This window comes from Salvelinus fontinalis, chromosome 25 (genome assembly GCF_029448725.1).
Source record: "Salvelinus fontinalis isolate EN_2023a chromosome 25, ASM2944872v1, whole genome shotgun sequence".
In the NCBI taxonomy this organism is placed as follows: domain Eukaryota; kingdom Metazoa; phylum Chordata; class Actinopteri; order Salmoniformes; family Salmonidae; genus Salvelinus; species Salvelinus fontinalis.
In genome coordinates, this window is record NC_074689.1 from 29,500,601 (window position 1) to 29,519,515 (window position 18,915).

At 42.6% G+C, this 18,915-nt stretch overlaps 1 protein-coding gene across 1 annotated transcript; it reads left to right on the forward strand.

The window, feature by feature from the left end:
* Positions 1–8,515: 8,515 nt before the first annotated feature.
* LOC129823083 (E3 ubiquitin/ISG15 ligase TRIM25-like) lies at positions 8,516–13,649 on the forward strand. The gene is made up of 6 exons (XM_055881812.1): positions 8,516–9,111; positions 9,929–10,024; positions 10,297–10,527; positions 10,637–10,796; positions 11,927–12,088; positions 12,181–13,649. The coding sequence occupies exons 1-6, from the start codon at positions 8,533–8,535 to the stop codon at positions 12,702–12,704; spliced, it is 1,752 nt and encodes a 583-aa protein (XP_055737787.1). The 5' UTR covers positions 8,516–8,532; the 3' UTR covers positions 12,705–13,649.
* The last annotated feature ends 5,266 nt before the right edge of the window (positions 13,650–18,915 follow it).

Below are 18,915 nucleotides of genomic sequence, written 5' to 3' on the forward strand. Positions count from 1 at the left end.
GGTGTATAAAATAAAGCACACAGCCATGAAATTTCCATAGACAAAAATGTTGCAGTAAAATGGCCTTACTGAAAAGCTCAGTGACTTTCAACGTGGCACCATCATCGTATGCCACCTTTCCAACAAGCCAGTTTGCCAGATTTCTGCCGTGCTAGAGCTGCCCCAGTCAACTGTAAGTGCTGTTATTGTGAAGTGGAAATGTCTAGGACCAACAACAGCTCTGCTGTGATGTGGTAGGCCACACAAGCTAACAGAATGGGACCACCGAGTGCTGATGCGTGTAGTTCGTAAAAATTGTCTGTCCTCGGTTGCAACTCTCACTACCGAGTTCCGCACTGCCTCCGGAAGCAACTTCAGCACAATAACTGTTCATCGGGAGCTTCAAGAAATGGGTTTCCATGGCCGAGTAGCCTCACTCAAGCCTAAGAGCACCATGCGCAATGCCAAGCATCGGCTGGAGCGCTGTGAAATGAACCACCATTGGACTATGGAGAAGTAAAAACGTGTGCTCTGGAGTGATGAATCATGCTTCACCATCTGGCAGTCCAACGGACGAATCTGGGTTTGGTGGATGCCAGGAGAAAGCTACCTGCCCCAATCCATTGTGCCAAGTAAAAAATTTGGTGGAGGAGGAATAATGGTCCAGGGCTGTTTTTCATGGTTAGTTCCAGTGAAGGGAAATCTTAACACTACAGCATACAATGACATTCTAGACGATTCTGTGCTTCCAACTTTGTGGCACCATTTTGGGGAAGGCCCTTTCCTGTTTCAGCATGGTGAGCAAGGTCCATACAGAAATGTTTTGTGGAGATCGGTGTGGAAGAACTTGACTGGCCTGCACAGAGCCCTGACCTCAACCCGATAGAATCGCCCTACGTGGAGGCTGTTACAGCAGCAAAGGGGGGACCAACTCCATATTAAAGCCCATGATTTTGGAATCAGACGTTCGACGATCAGGTGTCCACATACTTTTGTCATTTATTGCATCTCTCTGGTTATAATGTTCACAGATCGGACAGAATTGGCAGAGGTGGAGGTGTTTCTATATTTACATCTTTCCCTAAGCAGTTTGATTGTCTTGTTCTTAATGTGGGCCTTGGTCATAATAACCAGCTGACACTAGTAGGAGTGTATTGTCCTTCCTCGACTCCCTTGTGTGCTCTTAACGATTCATCTGAATTGCTATCCAAGTATGGTAAACTTGAAATATTAATTATGGCCGATTTTAAAATGTATTGGATGACGTCAGTGTCAGATGCGCTGAAAGATATTTGCGCCGAGCTAAACCCATCTCAGCTGATAACTGAGCCTACACGGCCAAATTCTAAAGTTACATCAAAATCGACTTCATTTTGAGTATACTCCAGATAAATATGTTGCTAGTGGGATTTTGCAGTTGGATTTTAGTGACCATTGCCCAGTTGTCTGTCAGAGATGTAAAAATGCATAAATCTAAGCCTTGTGACATCACTAAGAGGAACTTCAAATACTTTAGTGAATAAGCTTTTTTACATGATCTTTATTTTAGGGACCTTGTATCTCAGCTATTCCTGAACTTGATTTAGCGTTAAGCTTTTTTGTAAATGTCTTCAATTGGAGATAATCATGCCCCCTTCTCAACTTTGAGAGTTAAAGGTAGATCGAATGCCTGATTCACTCCTGAATTATCCAAAGTCATTCATAAGAGAAATGTTGCCTGGGTCAAGGACTGGCAATCTTTTAGCCAACTGAGGAATCAATATGTAAGACTGACCAAAATGTCTAAATCTGATTGTTACCACTCTTTCTGATTGTAATGGGAACCAGGCTAAATTCTGGAAAACTCTAAAGGATTACACTTCCTCCTCTCTGACCCAACAAATTAATTCAGACACTGGCCCCATTACAGACAAAAACACCATAATTGATGCATTTAATCGTCATTTTATTTCAACACACTATCTTTTTGAAAGAACGTCTGACCCTAAGATTGGGCTGAACACTGATTTAGACATTTTGCAGTAAGGCATCAAGGACTCTGAAAATGGTAGTGAAGTCTTGAAAAAGGTGATCTGAAGTTTGTTATTACTGCTTCATGCAGGACATAATGACTGTGAAGTAAAGAAAATATTCCTTGATGCCTTACTTGCTATACATACCAAGAAATCCACAGGAGCTGATCATTTGGAGCCGGGTCTGCTCAAGTTTGCTGCCCCCCTCATTGCTGGCTCAGTAACCCATATCTTATATATAAATAGGTATCATGAAATATTCCAAAGGTATGCAAAACAGCTTATGTGCTGCCACTCCATAAGCGTGGGGATAGTTGTGATCTTGATTATTATCGTCTTAACACCAGTCTTCCGAAAGGAGTTCCCCAGGGCTCAATTTTAGGTCTGATCCTTTTTACACTGTACATAAATGATATAGGGAAGACTGTTCAAATCAAATTGTATTTGTCACATGCGCTGAATACATCAGTTGTAGACCTTACAGTGAAATGCTTACTTACAAGCCCTTTCTTATGGCTGAGATCCCATTAACGGGATCAATATGACAACAGCCAGTGAAAGTGCAGGGCGCCAAATTCAAACAACAGAAATCTCATAATTAAAATTCCTCAAACATATCTAATAGTATCTTATACTATTTTAAAGGTCATCTTGTTGTTAATCCCACCACAGTTTCCGATTTCAAAAAGGCTTTACAGCGAAAGCAACACAAACGATTATGTTAGGTCCCCGCCAAGTCACAGAAAAACACAGCCATTTTTCCAGCCAAAGACAGGAGTCACAAAAAGCAGAAATAGAGATAAAATTCATCACTAACCTTTGATGATCTTCATCAGATGACACTCATAGGATTTCATGTTACACAATACACGTATGTTTTGTTCGGTAAAGTTCATATTTATATCAAAAAATCTCAGTATACATTGGAGCGTTATGTTCAGTAGTTCCAAAAACATCCAGTGATTTTGCAGAGAGCCACATCAATTTCCAGAAATACTCATAATAAACGTTGATCAAAGATACAAGTGTTAGACATGGAATTTTAGATCCACGTCTCCTTAATGCAACCGCTGTGTCAGATTTCAAAAAGCTTTACGGAAAAAGCAAACCATGCAATAATCTGTGTACGGCGCTCAGAGCCCAATCAAGACAAAAAGATATCCACCATATTGTGCAGTCAACAGAAGTCAGAAATAACATTATAAACATTCACTTACCTATGATGATCTTCATCAGAATGCACTCCCAGGAATCCCAATTCCACAAATGTTTGTTTTGTTCGATAATATCCATAATTTATGTCCAAATAGCTACTTTTGTTAGCGCGTTTTGTAAACAAATCCAAAGTCACGAAGCGCGTTCACTAGGAGCAGACGAAATGTCAAAAGGTTCCGTTACAGTCCGTAAAAACATGTCAAACGATGTATAGAATCCATATTTAGGATGTTTAACATAAATCTACAATAATGTTCCAACCGGAGAATTCCTTTGTCTTCAAAAAAGCAAATAGAACAGAGCTCTCTCTCACATGAACGAGCGTCACGAGCTCAAAGCATTCTACCAGACCTCTGACTCATTCCCCTCTCATTCGGCCCCGCTTCACAGTAGAGGCATCAAACAAGTTTATATAGACTGTTGACATCTAGTGGAAGCATTAGGCAGTGCATCATGACCCATATCCCACTGTATATTCAATAGGGAATGAGTTGAAAAACGACCAACCTCAGATTTCCCACTTCCTGGTGGATTTTTTCTCAGGTTTTTGCCTGCCATGTGAGTTCTGTTATACTCACAGACATCATTCAAACCAGTTTTAGAAACTTCAGAGTGTTTTCTATAAATATACTAATAATATGCATATATTAGCAACTGGAATTGAGTAGCAGGCCGTTTACTCTGGGCATCTCTGGGCAACTTATTCATCCAAGCTACTCAATACTGCCCCCAGCCATAAGAAGTTTTAACCAACAATGCAGTTCTAAGAAATTACCAAACAAAAAGTAAGAGATAAGAATAACAAATTATTAAAGAGCAGCAGTAAATAACAATAGCGGGGCAGATACAGGGGGTACCAGTACAGAGTCAATGTGCGGTGGCACCAGTGTCGAAGTAATTGAGGTGATATGTACATGTAGGTAGAGTTATTAAAGTGACTATGCATAGATAACAACAGAGAGTAGCAGCAGCGTTCCGGGGTGGGGGGGGGGGGGCAAGTAGACTGTGTAGCCATTTGATTAGCTGTTCAGGAGTCTTATGGCTTGGGGGTAGAAGCTATTTAGGAACCTCTTGGACCTAGACTTGGCGTTCCGATACCGCTTGCCATGCGGTAGCAGAGAGAACAGTCCATGACTAGAGTGGCTGGAGTCTTTGACAATTTTTAGGGCCTTCCTCTGACACCGCCTGGTATAGAGGCCCTGGATGGCAGGAAGCTTAGCCCCAATGATGTACTGGGCTGTACGCACTACCCTCTGTAGTGCCTTGCGTTCAGAGACCGAGCAGTTGCCATACCAGGCGGTGATGCAACCCGTCAGGATGCTCTCGATGGTGCAGCTGTAAAACCTTTTTTTCGCATCTTAGGACCTATGCTAAATCTTTTCAGTCTCCTGAGGGGGAATAGGTTTTGTTGTGCCCTCTTCACGACTGTCTTGGTGTGCTTGGACCATGTTAGTTTGTTGGTGATGTGGACGCCAAGGAACTTGAAGCTCTCAACCTGCTCCACTACAGCCCTGTCAATGAGAATGGGGACGTGCTTGATCCTCCTTTTCCTGTAGTCCACAATCATCTCCTTTGTGTTGATCACGTTGACTCTGCAAATCTCCATCTGTATGCTGATGACACAATTATTTATTCTGGCGCATCTAATATTGAGAAGGCTTTTCAGGACTTACAGTTGGCTTTTGATGCTATTCAAAGGCATCTTTTTGAATTGAAACGTGTGCTTAATGCAAAACTACATGTATGGTGTTCTCTTCCCTTAAAGTAAACAGATGGAGTCACTTGCAGATTTTAACTATAAAAAGCCAGCAAATTGAATGGGTCACCTCCTATAAGTATCCTGGGATTTGGTTAGAGGAAAAGCTACATTTTAAACAGCACATTGATAATTTGACCAAGAAACTGAAGTTGAAATTGGGTTTTTATTTTAGGAAAAAATCTTGCTTTTCAATGTTAGTCAGAAAGGATCTTGTTCAAAGCACTTTTTTTATCAGTGCTGGATTATGGTGATATTGCCTATATGCAAGACTCATTAAGTACCTTAAACTCTGGAAACAGTGTATCATGGTGCATTAGGATCTATTATAAACGCTAGATCACTCACCCATCACAGTGATTTGTATGTTATGGTGCAATGGACCTCTATCTCCACCAGGAGGCTATAGCACTGGTACACTTTTGTGCACAAAGCATTGATAGGACAACTCCCTTTGTATCTCTGTTCCTTACTGACCAGAATAGTCACTAAATACTGTCTTCATTCACAGTCGCTGCTGTCCTTGTCTGTTCCTAAGGCTAGAACTGAGATGGGTAAACAATACACCTATTCATTCCTTTACATTGTGTGTATAAGGTAGTTGATGTGAACTTGTTAGATTACTCGTTAGATATTACTGCACGGTCGGAACTAGAAGCACAAGAATTTCGCTACACTCACATTAACATCTGCTAACCATGTGTATGTGACCAATCAAATTTGATTAGATTTGATTTGATTGTTTTCCAAAAACCGTTGGATACAGTTGATTTTGCTATTTTATTGAACAAGTTGTCCTCGATTGGCCTGGGGTCTGACACCTGCTCTTGGTTTTATGATTATCTAAATGACACAACTCAGGCCATAGTGATTGATGAGGTTAAGTCCGAATTTCTTGAAAAACATCAAGATGTTCCGCAGGGGTCGATTCCACGACCTGTTCTTTTCACTATTTATATAAATGCTGTTGGTCAATCTGTTAAAAGTTGTACATTTCATCTATATGCAGATGATACTATTATGGACGCAATTGCCCCAACTGCTGACCTGGATGTTACAAGGCTTCTGTCAAATTTTGTACAGTGTCATAACTTTCCCTCCTGGGTGAGGATCAAAGAGAGCCCCCCCCCCCCCCTCCCAGAGAGGGAGGTTGGGAAGTGGGCCGGTCTTATGACTTTAACGACCCAGCATAAACTCTCTCTCTCTGGACTTGCAGTTTTGAACAAAGGAATCTGATGTGTGTAGAGAGAGAATCTGCCACCAAAACTCCAACATCCAAAAGTGGATAATGAAACAATATTCCTAACATAAAGAATGTGGGAAATGGTTGGTGGGGATCCAAACAATAAATCCTGTCAAAAGGTTATTGTTTTGTGATATCATTAAGGACGATATAACCAAATAACTGTAACTCTACAAATGTATATGTCCTGTTATCAGATTAACATCTAAATGTTGTAAAACTTATATGATAAAAAATGAAACTATATGTGTGAAGTTGAAATGGGATTTTAGCCTTCTAGAGGATAATTGCTTTTCATGTAAGCTCTTGCCGAATCAGTGACCACGCCCACGTGAGCACAGACATTGTGGCAACATGATGGAACTGCCCTCCAAGGCGAGTGCTTAAATGGACCTGCTGAAGACTTAACATATCAGACTAGAAAGCTTGGAGCGGTGGCTACACGTTGAAATGGTTTAAAACTACAAGACCAGTATACGTGCAGCGCAAGCTGAATACGTTGAAATAGTTTAAAACTATCAGACCAGAAAACGGTAACTCTCGAGTAAAGAAGTTAAGGACTACATTGGAACATTCAGTCTGCAGCTGTTTAAGTAATTCAGTCTAGTAAACTCGAAAAAGACCACTGCGGGTGTACCTCTGATGTAACCAGTCTAACGAACACTCAGAGACAAAGAAGCCTATTACTACTACTGAGGACATTGTGACTTCTGGTGAACAACCAGAGACTTACACAACCAGAGACTTACATCGAACTACTCGCCATAGACGGATGCGTGTTTTCAACAGAAAGATGACAAAGGCATACAAGTGTAAATATATGTGTATCTTACCCCTCCCTTCCATTGGGTAACAAGTCGTCATGTAGGGTTAGTCCACTAGGGAATTTTCATTGCATTATGTTAGTAATCAATTCAACGTATACCGTGTGTGTGTTTATGCATTTCTGTGTGATTATTTAGTTTGTTAGTAAATAAATAATTAAGCCAATTTGTGTATCGCTGAGTCATCATTTAGACTAGGGTTCGTGCAGATATCTAAGAATTTTGCGACATTTAGAATGATACTGATATGAGGTAATAAATTGCAGCTGACACTACTCTTAAACCCCTGGATAATGTCTTCCATAGCACCCTTTGCTTTATCACAGGTGACAATTTTAAAACTCACCACTGCCTCCTGTATCAAAAGATTGGCTGGACCTCTTTAAAGTCATGTATATCACATCATTACACTCTTTTTGTTTAAAAAACTCTGCTCCATAAGCTTCCAATTTACTGAACTTCACTGTTAAGATTTAAAATTACAAGTTATCAAACCCGTTAACTCTTTAGTAACTACAGATGTAGGTAAATCAGCCTTTAACTTCCTTGCACCGTATGTTTGAAATAATCTCCAAAATACATTACGATTGGAAGCTTTGGTGTCCCAAAGGGCAATTAGACAGTTAACAGAGGATTTTTATAATGAAGGATGTGTTTGTTTTAATTGAATGTGTTTTGCATCTTAATGTGTATTTAATGTGTATAGTGTGTATATTTATGTTAATTCATGTGTTTGTTTTTGTATTGTGCAGGGCTCATTTGCAAAAGAGACTCTAGTCTCAATATGACATTCCCTTTTGAAATGAAGGTAAATTATGTTGATTATGCCTAGAACCGGCCCTAGTTGTATGGGACCAAGTCAATAGGCTTTTCAAAACTTTCCCATGTTATAATGTTGCCACAGTGTTGTGTTGTCAACAATAATAATTCAACAAAAAATTTCTTGTGAAGTACAGTATGGAGAATAGGGTTTTACCATGTTTCCAGTGTTTGGAAGCCTCCCTCCTTTCTCCACCCTCCATCTTCTAACTAACCTGTTTGATAGGATCGGCTGAATAACTACACATTATGTTCTCACAGCACCTTGCTCACAGCGATCCCCTTGAACACACTGTCAGTCTATGACCATGCATTACCATTGATGCAGAATCAAGTGAAATGGAAGCCCAGTTCACATACTCCAGTGTCTCCCCCTGATCTTCCACCATACCGCCTACTGAATTTGTTCTTCTGAATCTTCACTTCAGTGTTCCTCAATAAATGTTGTAATAACTATGTACTTGGAGGTGTGGTTTGTGTCTAGTGAATTGTCTATTGAGGAGTATACTTCCTCAACAACCTCTGTCCAATCACAACCACTATTTTCTGGTCTCTATCCAACGCCGCACCCTGTAGAAATACAGAGTACACACACAAAACCAGGAAATGTACCGACTCAGAAGCGCAAACAATTCTAGAGAAAATACAGTGATTCTCAGTCTGCATCAAAGTGTGTGCACCAAAATGGCAGCAGCCATGGACTCAATCAGTTGTTCAATATGTCTGGATCTACTGAAGGATCCAGTCACTATTCCCTGTGGACACAGTTACTGTATGGGCTGTATTAAAGACTGCTGGGATCAGGATGATCAGAAGGGTGTCCTGATCAGCTGTCCCCAGTGCAGACAGACTTTCACCCAACGGCCTGTTCTAAACAGAAACACTATGTTTGCTGATTTGGTGGAGAATCTGAAGAAGACAGGACCCCCATCTACTCCCCCTGCTCACTATTATGCTGGACCTGGAGATGTGGCGTGTGATGTCTGCACTGAGAGAAAACTCAAAGCTGTCAAGTCCTGTCTGGTGTGTCTGGTCTCTTACTGTGAGTCTCACCTTCAGCCTCACTATGAATCTCCTGCCTTTAAGAAGCACACGCTGGTCAAAGCCTCCACGCAACTAGAGGAGAAGATCTGCTCTCGTCATGACAAACTACTGGAGATGTACTGCCGTACTGATCAGCAGTTTATCTGTCTGCTGTGTGTGGTGGGTGAACATAAAGGTCATGATACAGTCTCCGCTGAATCAGAAAAGACTGAGAGACAGGTAAGGACAATCTGTAATTGCTGCTCTTTCAGAGTATCACTGTGAAAATACCATTCATAACTGAATATTAGTGACTACTGTGACAAATACAATTTGATTTGATTTGATAGCTTGTAAGTCAGCCAACACCCAAGCATCTAGCTGTGCTAATATTCACACTTGTGATGTAATATTTACTGAGACCTGAAGAGTTGCATTGCCTCCTTCAGTTAATGCCCAGGCTTTGGGTTAGCAGTCTAATGCACTTTTCTGGCATGCAGGATACCCGAGATTGAACCCGATCTGTCACATGCGTACAGATGTACACAGGCACACACATTGCTTTTCCTCCATTATGCATAGACTCTGACCTATCATAAAGTTTCATCTGTTTTCACTAAGACAGAATCACTTGTACAAATGAACCATGGAATTACCTGTCACGACTTCTGCCGAAGTCGAAGCCTCTCCTTGTTCGGGCGGTGCTCGGCGGTCGACGTCACCGGTCTTCTATCCATCATTGATCCATTTTTCATTTTCCATTGGTTTTGTCTTGTCTTCCTACACACCTGGTTTCAATCCCACTCATTACCTGTTGTGTATTTAACCCTTTGTTTCCCCTCATGTCTTTGTCAGAGATTGTTTGATGTTCAGTTTCGTGTTGGTTGTATTGGTGCGCGACGGGTCCTCGTACCCGCTTTGTTTTATTGTTATTATAGTTTTGGAGTTATGTTTTGTTTATTGTTATAAAGAACTCCATTACCTTAAGTTTGATTCTCCTGCGCCTGACTTCCCTGCCACCTATACACACGACTCTGACATATGTGTTTAACTGCAGAGCCAGCTGGGGGAGGAACAGCAGAAATTCAAACAGAGAATCCAGAGGAGAGAGAAAGAGATGCAGGGGGTGATACGTGCTGTGAAGTCACTCAAGGTGAGTGTTGACCATTTATCAATGGGGGGAAAAAGTACCCACTTCTCATACTTGAGTAAAAGTAAAGATGCCTTAATTGAAAATGACTTAAGTAAAAGTGAAATTCACCCAGAAAAATATTATTTTAGAAAGTCTAAAAGTATTTGGTTTTAAATATACTTAAGTATCAAAAGTAAAAGTTTAAATATTTTCAAATAACTTATTAGGCAAACCAGATGGCACCGTTTTCACCATCACCAGTTGATTTTTTTTCTCTCTGTTTGTCTTAACAGAACTCTCCAGAAGCAGCAGTGGAGGACAATGAGAGAATCTTTACTGAGCTGATCCGCTCAATTGAGAGAAGGTGTTCTGAGGTGAAGGAACAAATCAGAGCCCAGGAGAAAGTTGAAGTGAGTCGAGCTGAAGGACTCCTGAAGCAACTGGAGCAGATGGCTGAGCTGAGGAGGAGAGAAGCTGAGCTGGAGCAGCTCTCGCACACAGAGGACAACATCACATTCCTCCAGGTAACATCACTGGATTTTTTTTCCACAGCATCAGGTGTTTCTGACAAAAGTGAAATGTCTTTCTTTCTCAACAATAATCTTTTCCCTCTTTTCTGATCCATTACTGTAGAGTTTCCTGTCTCTCTGTGTCTTTCCTGGATCTGAGGCCTTACCCTGCATCACTGTCAACCAGCACATCTCATTTGAGGATGTTAAGAAATCAGTCTCTGGGCTAAAAAGTCAAGTTGAAAAGATCTGCTCTGGGGAAATTGCCAAAATCTCTGTAAACGGTTGGTAACATACACTTTCTGGACAGGTGTCTTTTATACAGGTAACGAGTTCAAACAGGTGCAGTTAATATAGGTAATGAGTGGAGAACAGGAGGGCTTCTTAAAGAAAAACTAACAGGTCGGTGAGAGCTGGAATTCTTACTGGTTGGTAGGTGATCAAATACTTATGTCATGCAATAAAATGCAAATTAATTACTTAAAAATCATAATGTGATTTTCTGGATTTTTGTTTTAGATTCTGTCTCTCTGTTGAAGTGTACCTATGACAAAAATTAGACCTGCTTACAGGCATGCTTTGTAAGTAGGAAAACCTGCAAAATCGGCAGTGTATCCAATACTTGTTCTCCCCACTATACGTCAAAGTGTTTTCTTTCCAATGGTACCAATTATATGCATATCCTGGCTTCAGGGCATAAGCAACAGGCAGATTACTTTGGACATGTCATTCAGGCGGAAATGGAGAAAAAAAGGGGCCTAGCCCTAAGAAGTTTGTACTCATTGCGTACTAAAAATATAGGACCAAATACAACACTTTTGACTACTTGAATACACTATAAGTGAATTTGTCCAAAAAATATATGTATTCAATTGGGGGGACTGGATACAGAAAGTGCTTGAATTTCTAAATGGTAAAACAGATATTAATGAAAATGCCCTCAAATGAAAGGTGACATTATATACTGTGCCCGTATACCAAACATTTGATCTCAAATCCAAAATGCTGGTGTAATGAACATGATGGGAGACAGAGCTGGTTTCAAGCACAGGGCGCAGCAGGTGTTTATTAAGGACCACAGGAGGAGGCAGGTAGCTGTGTCCAATGGCAGACAGAAGGTCATACACAGGAAGTCCAAAAAAGGCAACAGTACAGCCAGGGAAAAGGCTAGTAACGTCATTCGGGAGATAAGGCAATAGGTTGATAAGAAGAAATACGATAGGCTAAAGTACAGGCAGGGAATAGGTAATATGCGTTAGTGAGGCAGGCAAAAACTATCATACACGGGAGGATAAAATTTGTGAAACTCAGCGCCAAATGACCTAAACCTCTTTCAATCACTGACCCCTTTGACTTTCTGCTATGTCTATGTCATGATCAGTATTGCGATATTTGATTTCCTGTGTCTCCATAGTGACAAAAGTCCACATTGTTACACCTTCTGAGCCCCATTATCCTCCGTCATTTGGGAAGACTCAGTCCGGACTGTCAGTTGGAGGACTAGCATCACGTAGGAATGACATCACCTGTCAGGAGACAAGGCCTGAACCCAAGACCAGAGAGGAGTTCTTAGAATGTGAGTAAAGGACATACTGTGCATATGCATGTACACAGACAAACACACCTGGATGCACACATACATTTCACCAGTTTATTCTTTTTCTTTAGATTCCTGTGAGCTCACATTGGATCCCACCACAGCCCATACAAATCTGTGTCTGTCTGAGGGGAACAGAAAGGTGACATGTAGTAACAAGGTCCAGTCCTATCCTGACCATCCAGACAGATTTACCACCGACTACCAGGTGTTGTGTAGAGAGGGTCTGTCTGGAGTCTGCTACTGGGAGGTAGAGTGGAGTGGGTGGGGGGTTATTATAGCTGTCTCATATAAAGGGAGAAGAAGAAGGAGAGGTTTTGATGAGTGGTTTATCATCAGTAATCAGGCCTGGTGTTTGATGTGTAGTGTTTTTGGCTGCTCCTTCTTTCACAATAGTAAACAGACTGACATATCTGTCCCCTGCTCCAGCAGAGTAGGAGTGTACCTGGACCACAGGGCAGGAACTCTGTCTTTCTACAGTGTCTCTGACACAATGACCCTCCTCCACAGAGTCCAGACAACATTCACTCAGCCCCTCTATCCAGGTTTTTTTGTCTCTAGTGGATCTGTAAAGATACTGACACCAATACAGTAATGAACTTTGTTTAGAATACCCCCCCCCAAAAAAATGTACCTTTTATTTAACTAGGCAAGTCAGTTAAGAACAAATTCTTATTTACAATGACAGCCTAGGAACAGTGGGTTTACTGTCTTGTTCAGAGGCAGAATGACAGATTTTTACCTTGTCAGTTTGGGGATTCGATCTCGCAACCTTTTGGTTACTGGCCCAACGCTCTAACCACCAGGCTACCTGCCGCCATATATATAACATCTTCAATAAAGATTTCAAAATACCTGCAGCACATAGTTAGAAACTATTACCAAGTTTAAATAAATGTGTACATGAATGATCCTTACTGTCTAGTCCTTTCTTTAAAAATGATTTCATATAAAACACCCTAGTTCTCCTAAATGTGGACCATAGACTCTGAGACTAGTTACGCAAGACATAGTGGTAAATTGACATTTTGATTCTGGTTTTGTTACTAAACATACATTACAATATATTACTGTTGTATATTTACTAATATAGATTTTTTTCTCACAATTCTGTATTTAAACAAGCAACAATGAATCTGAGCTGTAGAATTAGGGCTCCTAGACACATAGCGGCTGGTAACCTTATGGTTTCGGTTACAGTCTCCTTGCATGGGGCCAATATCTCAAGCCCAGATTGTCAAAAAGTTATACAAATATGCATACAAGCAGAACACCAATAGAGTAATTTTAGGGCTAATCCCTGAACTTAATGGCCCATAGGTGGCGCTATAATAAGCACTTAAATTCAAAAGCTCAGCCCAGGCACATTGTTTGACATATAGCAATGCAAGTCTATACTGTGTTTGTAAAAAGCTAAGAATTTTGTCAAAAGATGAAAGAAAATGTCAATTTTGTAAAAACTAAAGTAAATGTTCCCACCCCACCCGAAACCCAAACTACTCAACTTCTCTGTTATCCATTCAATTGATACTGATTGTGGGGCTTAAGGGCACTGCAAGTTGGGTTTACTCTGAAACATGTTGATATTTTCAAAAACATGGAAACAGGATGCAATTGTGGGGTGGCAGGTAGCCTGGGGGGCAGGAGCATTGGGCCGGGTGGCAGGTAGCCTGGGGGGCAGGAGCATTGGGCCGGGTGGCAGGTAGCCTGGGGGGCAGGAGCATTGGGCCGGGTGGCAGGTAGCCTGGGGGGCAGGAGCATTGGGCCGGGTGGCAGGTAGCCTGGGGGGCAGGAGCATTGGGCCGGGTGGCAGGTAGCCTGGGGGGCAGGAGCATTGGGCCGGGTGGCAGGTAGCCTGGGGGGCAGGAGCCTTGGGCCGGGTGGCAGGTAGCCTGGGGGGCAGGAGCCTTGGGCCGGGTGGCAGGTAGCCTGGGGGGCAGGTAACCTGGGGGGCAGGAGCATTGGGCCGGGTGGCAGGTAGCCTGGGGGGCAGGAGCATTGGGCCGGGTGGCAGGTAGCCTGGGGGGCAGGAGCATTGGGCCGGGTGGCAGGTAGCCTGGGGGGCAGGAGCATTGGGCCGGGTGGCAGGTAGCCTGGGGGGCAGGAGCATTGGGCCGGGTGGCAGGTAGCCTGGGGGGCAGGAGCATTGGGCCGGGTGGCAGGTAGCCTGGGGGGCAGGAGCATTGGGCCGGGTGGCAGGTAGCCTGGGGGGCAGGAGCATTGGGCCGGGTGGCAGGTAGCCTGGGGGGCAGGAGCATTGGGCCGGGTGGCAGGTAGCCTGGGGGGCAGGAGCATTGGGCCAGGAACCGAAAGGTTGCCAGATTGAATCCCAGAGTTGACAAGGTAAAAATCTGTCGTTCTGAAAAAAAAATCCTGTCTGTTGTGAACCTAAACTGTTAGCATATTTTGGGCCGATACCTCATGGGGCAATAATAAGTTATTAGAAATGTAATATATGTAGAACTCCAAGTGATTATGTCATTCAAATTCAAAAGATGTTGTGGTTAAGAGCCTTTGTTGCTGCTTGCAGCTACATTTCAGTTCAGATTTGTGTTGAATGTTTAGTCCACCAGATGGCAAACTATGCATAGTTTACAACAATATTGTAAGGCAGGCAGAGCACTCCACTTACAATGTCTCTGAAGTCCAGATCTAGGATTTAAACCTAATCCCAATCTCATCCCCCATCATTTAAAGGTAATGATATACATTTACATTGGATTATCAGTTAGGGACATGCATACAACATGTAGAGTGCTGCTATAAATTCTGCGCAGTAAGATACAGTAGATAGCTGTAGCTTAATTTAAAGAAGATAAGTGGTTTAAACTGTGATTAGGATTTATAAGTGATTATTTGAAGAAAAAATTATAATGGGAGCTAGTGTTTTTATGAACTTGAAGGTACAACTATTGACACTTGTTGACACTTGTGAAGATAACAGTGTAATGTGGTCTGTGTGTAGTTTGTGTAGAGGAGTCAGGCTCAGAAATGAGTAAATAAACGTAATTTACTCAAAATAGACATACAATAAAGCGAGCCCACATAACGGACCGTATTACATACAAACAATTACTCACAAGCAAACAAGGGGGAACAGAGGTTTAAATAATGAACAAGTAATTGGGGAATTGAAACCAGGTGTGTAAGACAAAGACAAAACAAATGGAAAATGAAAAGTGGATCGGCGATGGCTAGAAGGCTGGTGACGTCGACCGCCGCCCGAACACGGAGAGGGACCGACTTCGGTGGTAGCCGTGACAAATATATATAATGGTAGCTATTTTTTTTTATGAACTTGAAGGTACTACTATTGACACCTGTGAAGATAATAGAGTGTGTTTTCAAAACGATGTTTAGAAGAGACAATTGTCCACTCATCAATGTTATGAAATGGCTCTCCAATGTACAGATGGCTAAAAGACAAAATAAATGGCTACTGATTTGCACCCACTGACACTTTATGAGTTAACTTTATATGACATCCTTCTGTACTTACTAACTGCATGGCTTGGTCTCTTGGTCTCCTATATGAATAAGTCACATTAATTTAATTAATAAAACCAGCATTTCAGAAATGCACTATGGTGAAAAACAGACTAAAATGAAAAATAATAATAATTTTTATTAAAAGGTGCATTCCAAGTTGGGACGATATGATAGTATCTGAAGTGATATAATGAAATCTTGAGTGAAAAGGAAATCTTAAAGGGTTTATAATCCATAATCATATAATTTTAGGGGCAACTTGATTGATAAACATTTCATGATAACTGATCAGAGATTCACATACAGGTGTCAGTACGACAAATCTAACATATCCAAACCTGCTTAGAGTACCATACTTCTACATCACATTATCTTACCTGACTACAGGAAACACAGGGAACAACGCAGGTAGCATAGTGGTTAATAGCATTGAGCCAGTAATCAAAAGGTTGCTTGTTTGAATCCCCAAGCCGACTAGCTGAAAAAACGATTAATGTGCCCTTGAGCAAGGCACTTATCTCCAGTTGCTCCGGATAAGATTGACTGAAATGTAAATATATTGTAAAGCATGACAAGTTAACACAACAATGACTACAAACCATATGGGTGTGTAGTAGCAGCAGCCATGCTTGCCTCAATTCCATAGGGCCCCAAATGTTGTCACTTGTCTCTCTGAACACGTTCAGTGCATTCCTTTCCAGTATGCCAGTTGCCTATTAAAGTAACTGCCAGTGCAGAGAAGGCTTGGGGACATTGTTTCAAGAAGATGAATACATCACTATTGCAATGGCGCACCCCAATGCTTCATGTAATTGCATTCATGTTCTCAAGTGAGACAGGGGTTCTCATTCAGTCGATGTTGGATTATTTTTACATGTTTTATGTAACCTTTATTTAACTAGGCAAGTCAGTTAAGACTTTACATTATTCCAAGATGGCGTAGCAGTCGGACGTGTGTTTGTATTGTCCTGTATTGTCCTGTAGCGTGTAAATAGTAAATAGTAAATAGTCTTCGTATTTTTCGTATACATTTCGTATATATTTTACTTTCACTTTCCATCTAGGAACTGAATATACATTCCTACATTCCGCCTCACCCAATGTGGTACGGACCTGCTATTTTTTTTTATACTTTAGAACCGTAACCCCAAGCTGAAGCTAGCCAGATAACTAGCTACTAGCTAGTAGTCAGTTAGCCACTGCTGCGGTCTTCACCCTCAACTCGGACACAGCCAGCTTCAATACCGGGCCAATACATACCAGTCTGCAAGCGCGATATCAACCGAGAGCATATAGGACTGCTTTTTTCTCTACCACATCACCGGATTCCTGACGCAAGCTCTGGACAATTACACCGTATCATCACAGCTAGCTAGCTGCAACCGAGTGGCTACTACTGGCTAACACCTCTGTCCCGAAGCAAGCACCAGTTAGCCTTGAGCTAGCCTCGAGCTAGGCCCATCTGCCGGCTAGCTGCAAGCGCGATATCAACCCAGAGCATATAGGACTGCTTTCTCTCTACCACATCACCGGATTCCTGACGCAAGCTCTGGACAATTACACCGTATCATCACAGCTAGCTAGCTGCAACCGAGTGGCTACTACTGGCTAACACCACTGTCCCGAAGCAAGCACCAGTTAGCCTTGAGCTAGCCTCGAGCTAGGCCCATCTGCCGGCTAGCTGAAGAGCTAGCGCTAGCGCCACTGCGCCAGACCCCCTCCGTCTGAGCAGACCACCCCCCGGGCTACTAACTTTATACGCCGCGTGCTAGCTTAGTGGAGGCCTCCTCTGCTCCATCTACGGCTGCCCCCTGGACACTATGATCACTTGGCTACATAGCTGATGCATGCTTGACTGTCCATTAATTCACGGTACTCCATTCTGTTTATTTGTGCTTTACCTGTCGGCTCTGTACTTTAACTCAGGATCTGTGTGTAGTTAATCCGACCCTCTCTGCCTAGTCGTCGCCATTTTTACCTGTTGTTGCTGTGTTAGACTAACACCCTGTTATTGCTGCTGTTATCTTACCTGTTGTTTTAGCTAGCTCTCCCAATCAAGACCTGCAATCACTTTATGCCTTATTGTATGTCTCTCTCAAATATCAATATGCCTTGCATACTGTTGTTCAGGCTAGTTTTCATTATCATTGTTTTGGTTTGCAATGGACCCTGTAGTTCCACTCTCCGTACCTCTGATACCCCCTTTGTCCCACCCCCCACACATGCGGTGACCTCACCCATTGAGACCAGCATGTCCAGAGATACAACCTCTCTTATCATCACCCAGTGCCTGGGCTTGCCTCCGCTGTACCCGCGCCCCTCCATACCCCTGTCTGCACATTATGCCCAGAATCTATTCTACCACGCCCATAAATCTGCTCCTTTTATTCTTTGTCCCCAACGCTCTAGGCGACCAGTTTTGATAGCCTTTAGCCGCACCCTCATCCTACTACTCCTCTGTTCCTCGGGTGATGTGGAGGTAAACCCAGGCCCTGCATGTCCCCAGTCACCCTCATTTGTTGACTTCTGCGATCGAAAAAGCCTTGGCCTCATGCATGTCAACATCAGAAGCCTCCTCCCTAAGTTTGCCTTACTCACCGCTTTAGCACACTCTGCCAATCCTGATGTCCTTGCCGTGTCCGAATCCTGGCTTAGGAAGGCCACCAAAAATTCTGAGATTTCCATACCCAACTATAACACTTTCCGTCAAGATAGAACTGCCAAAGGGGGAGGAGTTGCAATCTACTGCAGAGATAGCCTGCAAAGTTCTGTCATACTTTCCAGGTCTATGCCCAAACAGTTCGAACTTCTAATTTTAAAAATTAATCTCTCCAGAAATAAGTCTCTCACTGTTGCCGCCTGCTACCGACCCCCCTCAGCTCCCAGCTGTGCCCTGGACACCATCTGTGAATTGATCGCTCCCCATCTAGCTTCAGAGTTTGTTCTGTTAGGTGACCTAAACTGGGATATGCTTAACACCCCGGCAGTCCTACAATCCAAGCTTGATGCCCTCAATCTCACACAAATCATCAAGGAACCCACCAGGTACAACCTTAAATCCGTAAACATGGGCACCCTAATAGACATTATCCTGACCAACCTGCCCTCCAAATACACCTCTGCTGTCTTCAATCAAGATCTCAGCGATCACTGCCTCATTGCCTGTATCCGCCACGGGTCCGCGGTCAAACGACCACCCCTCATCACTGTCAAACGCTCCCTAAAACACTTCAGCGAGCAGGCCTTTCTAATCGACCTGGCCCGGGTACCCTGGAAGGATATTGACCTCATCCCGTCAGTTGAGGATGCCTGGTCAT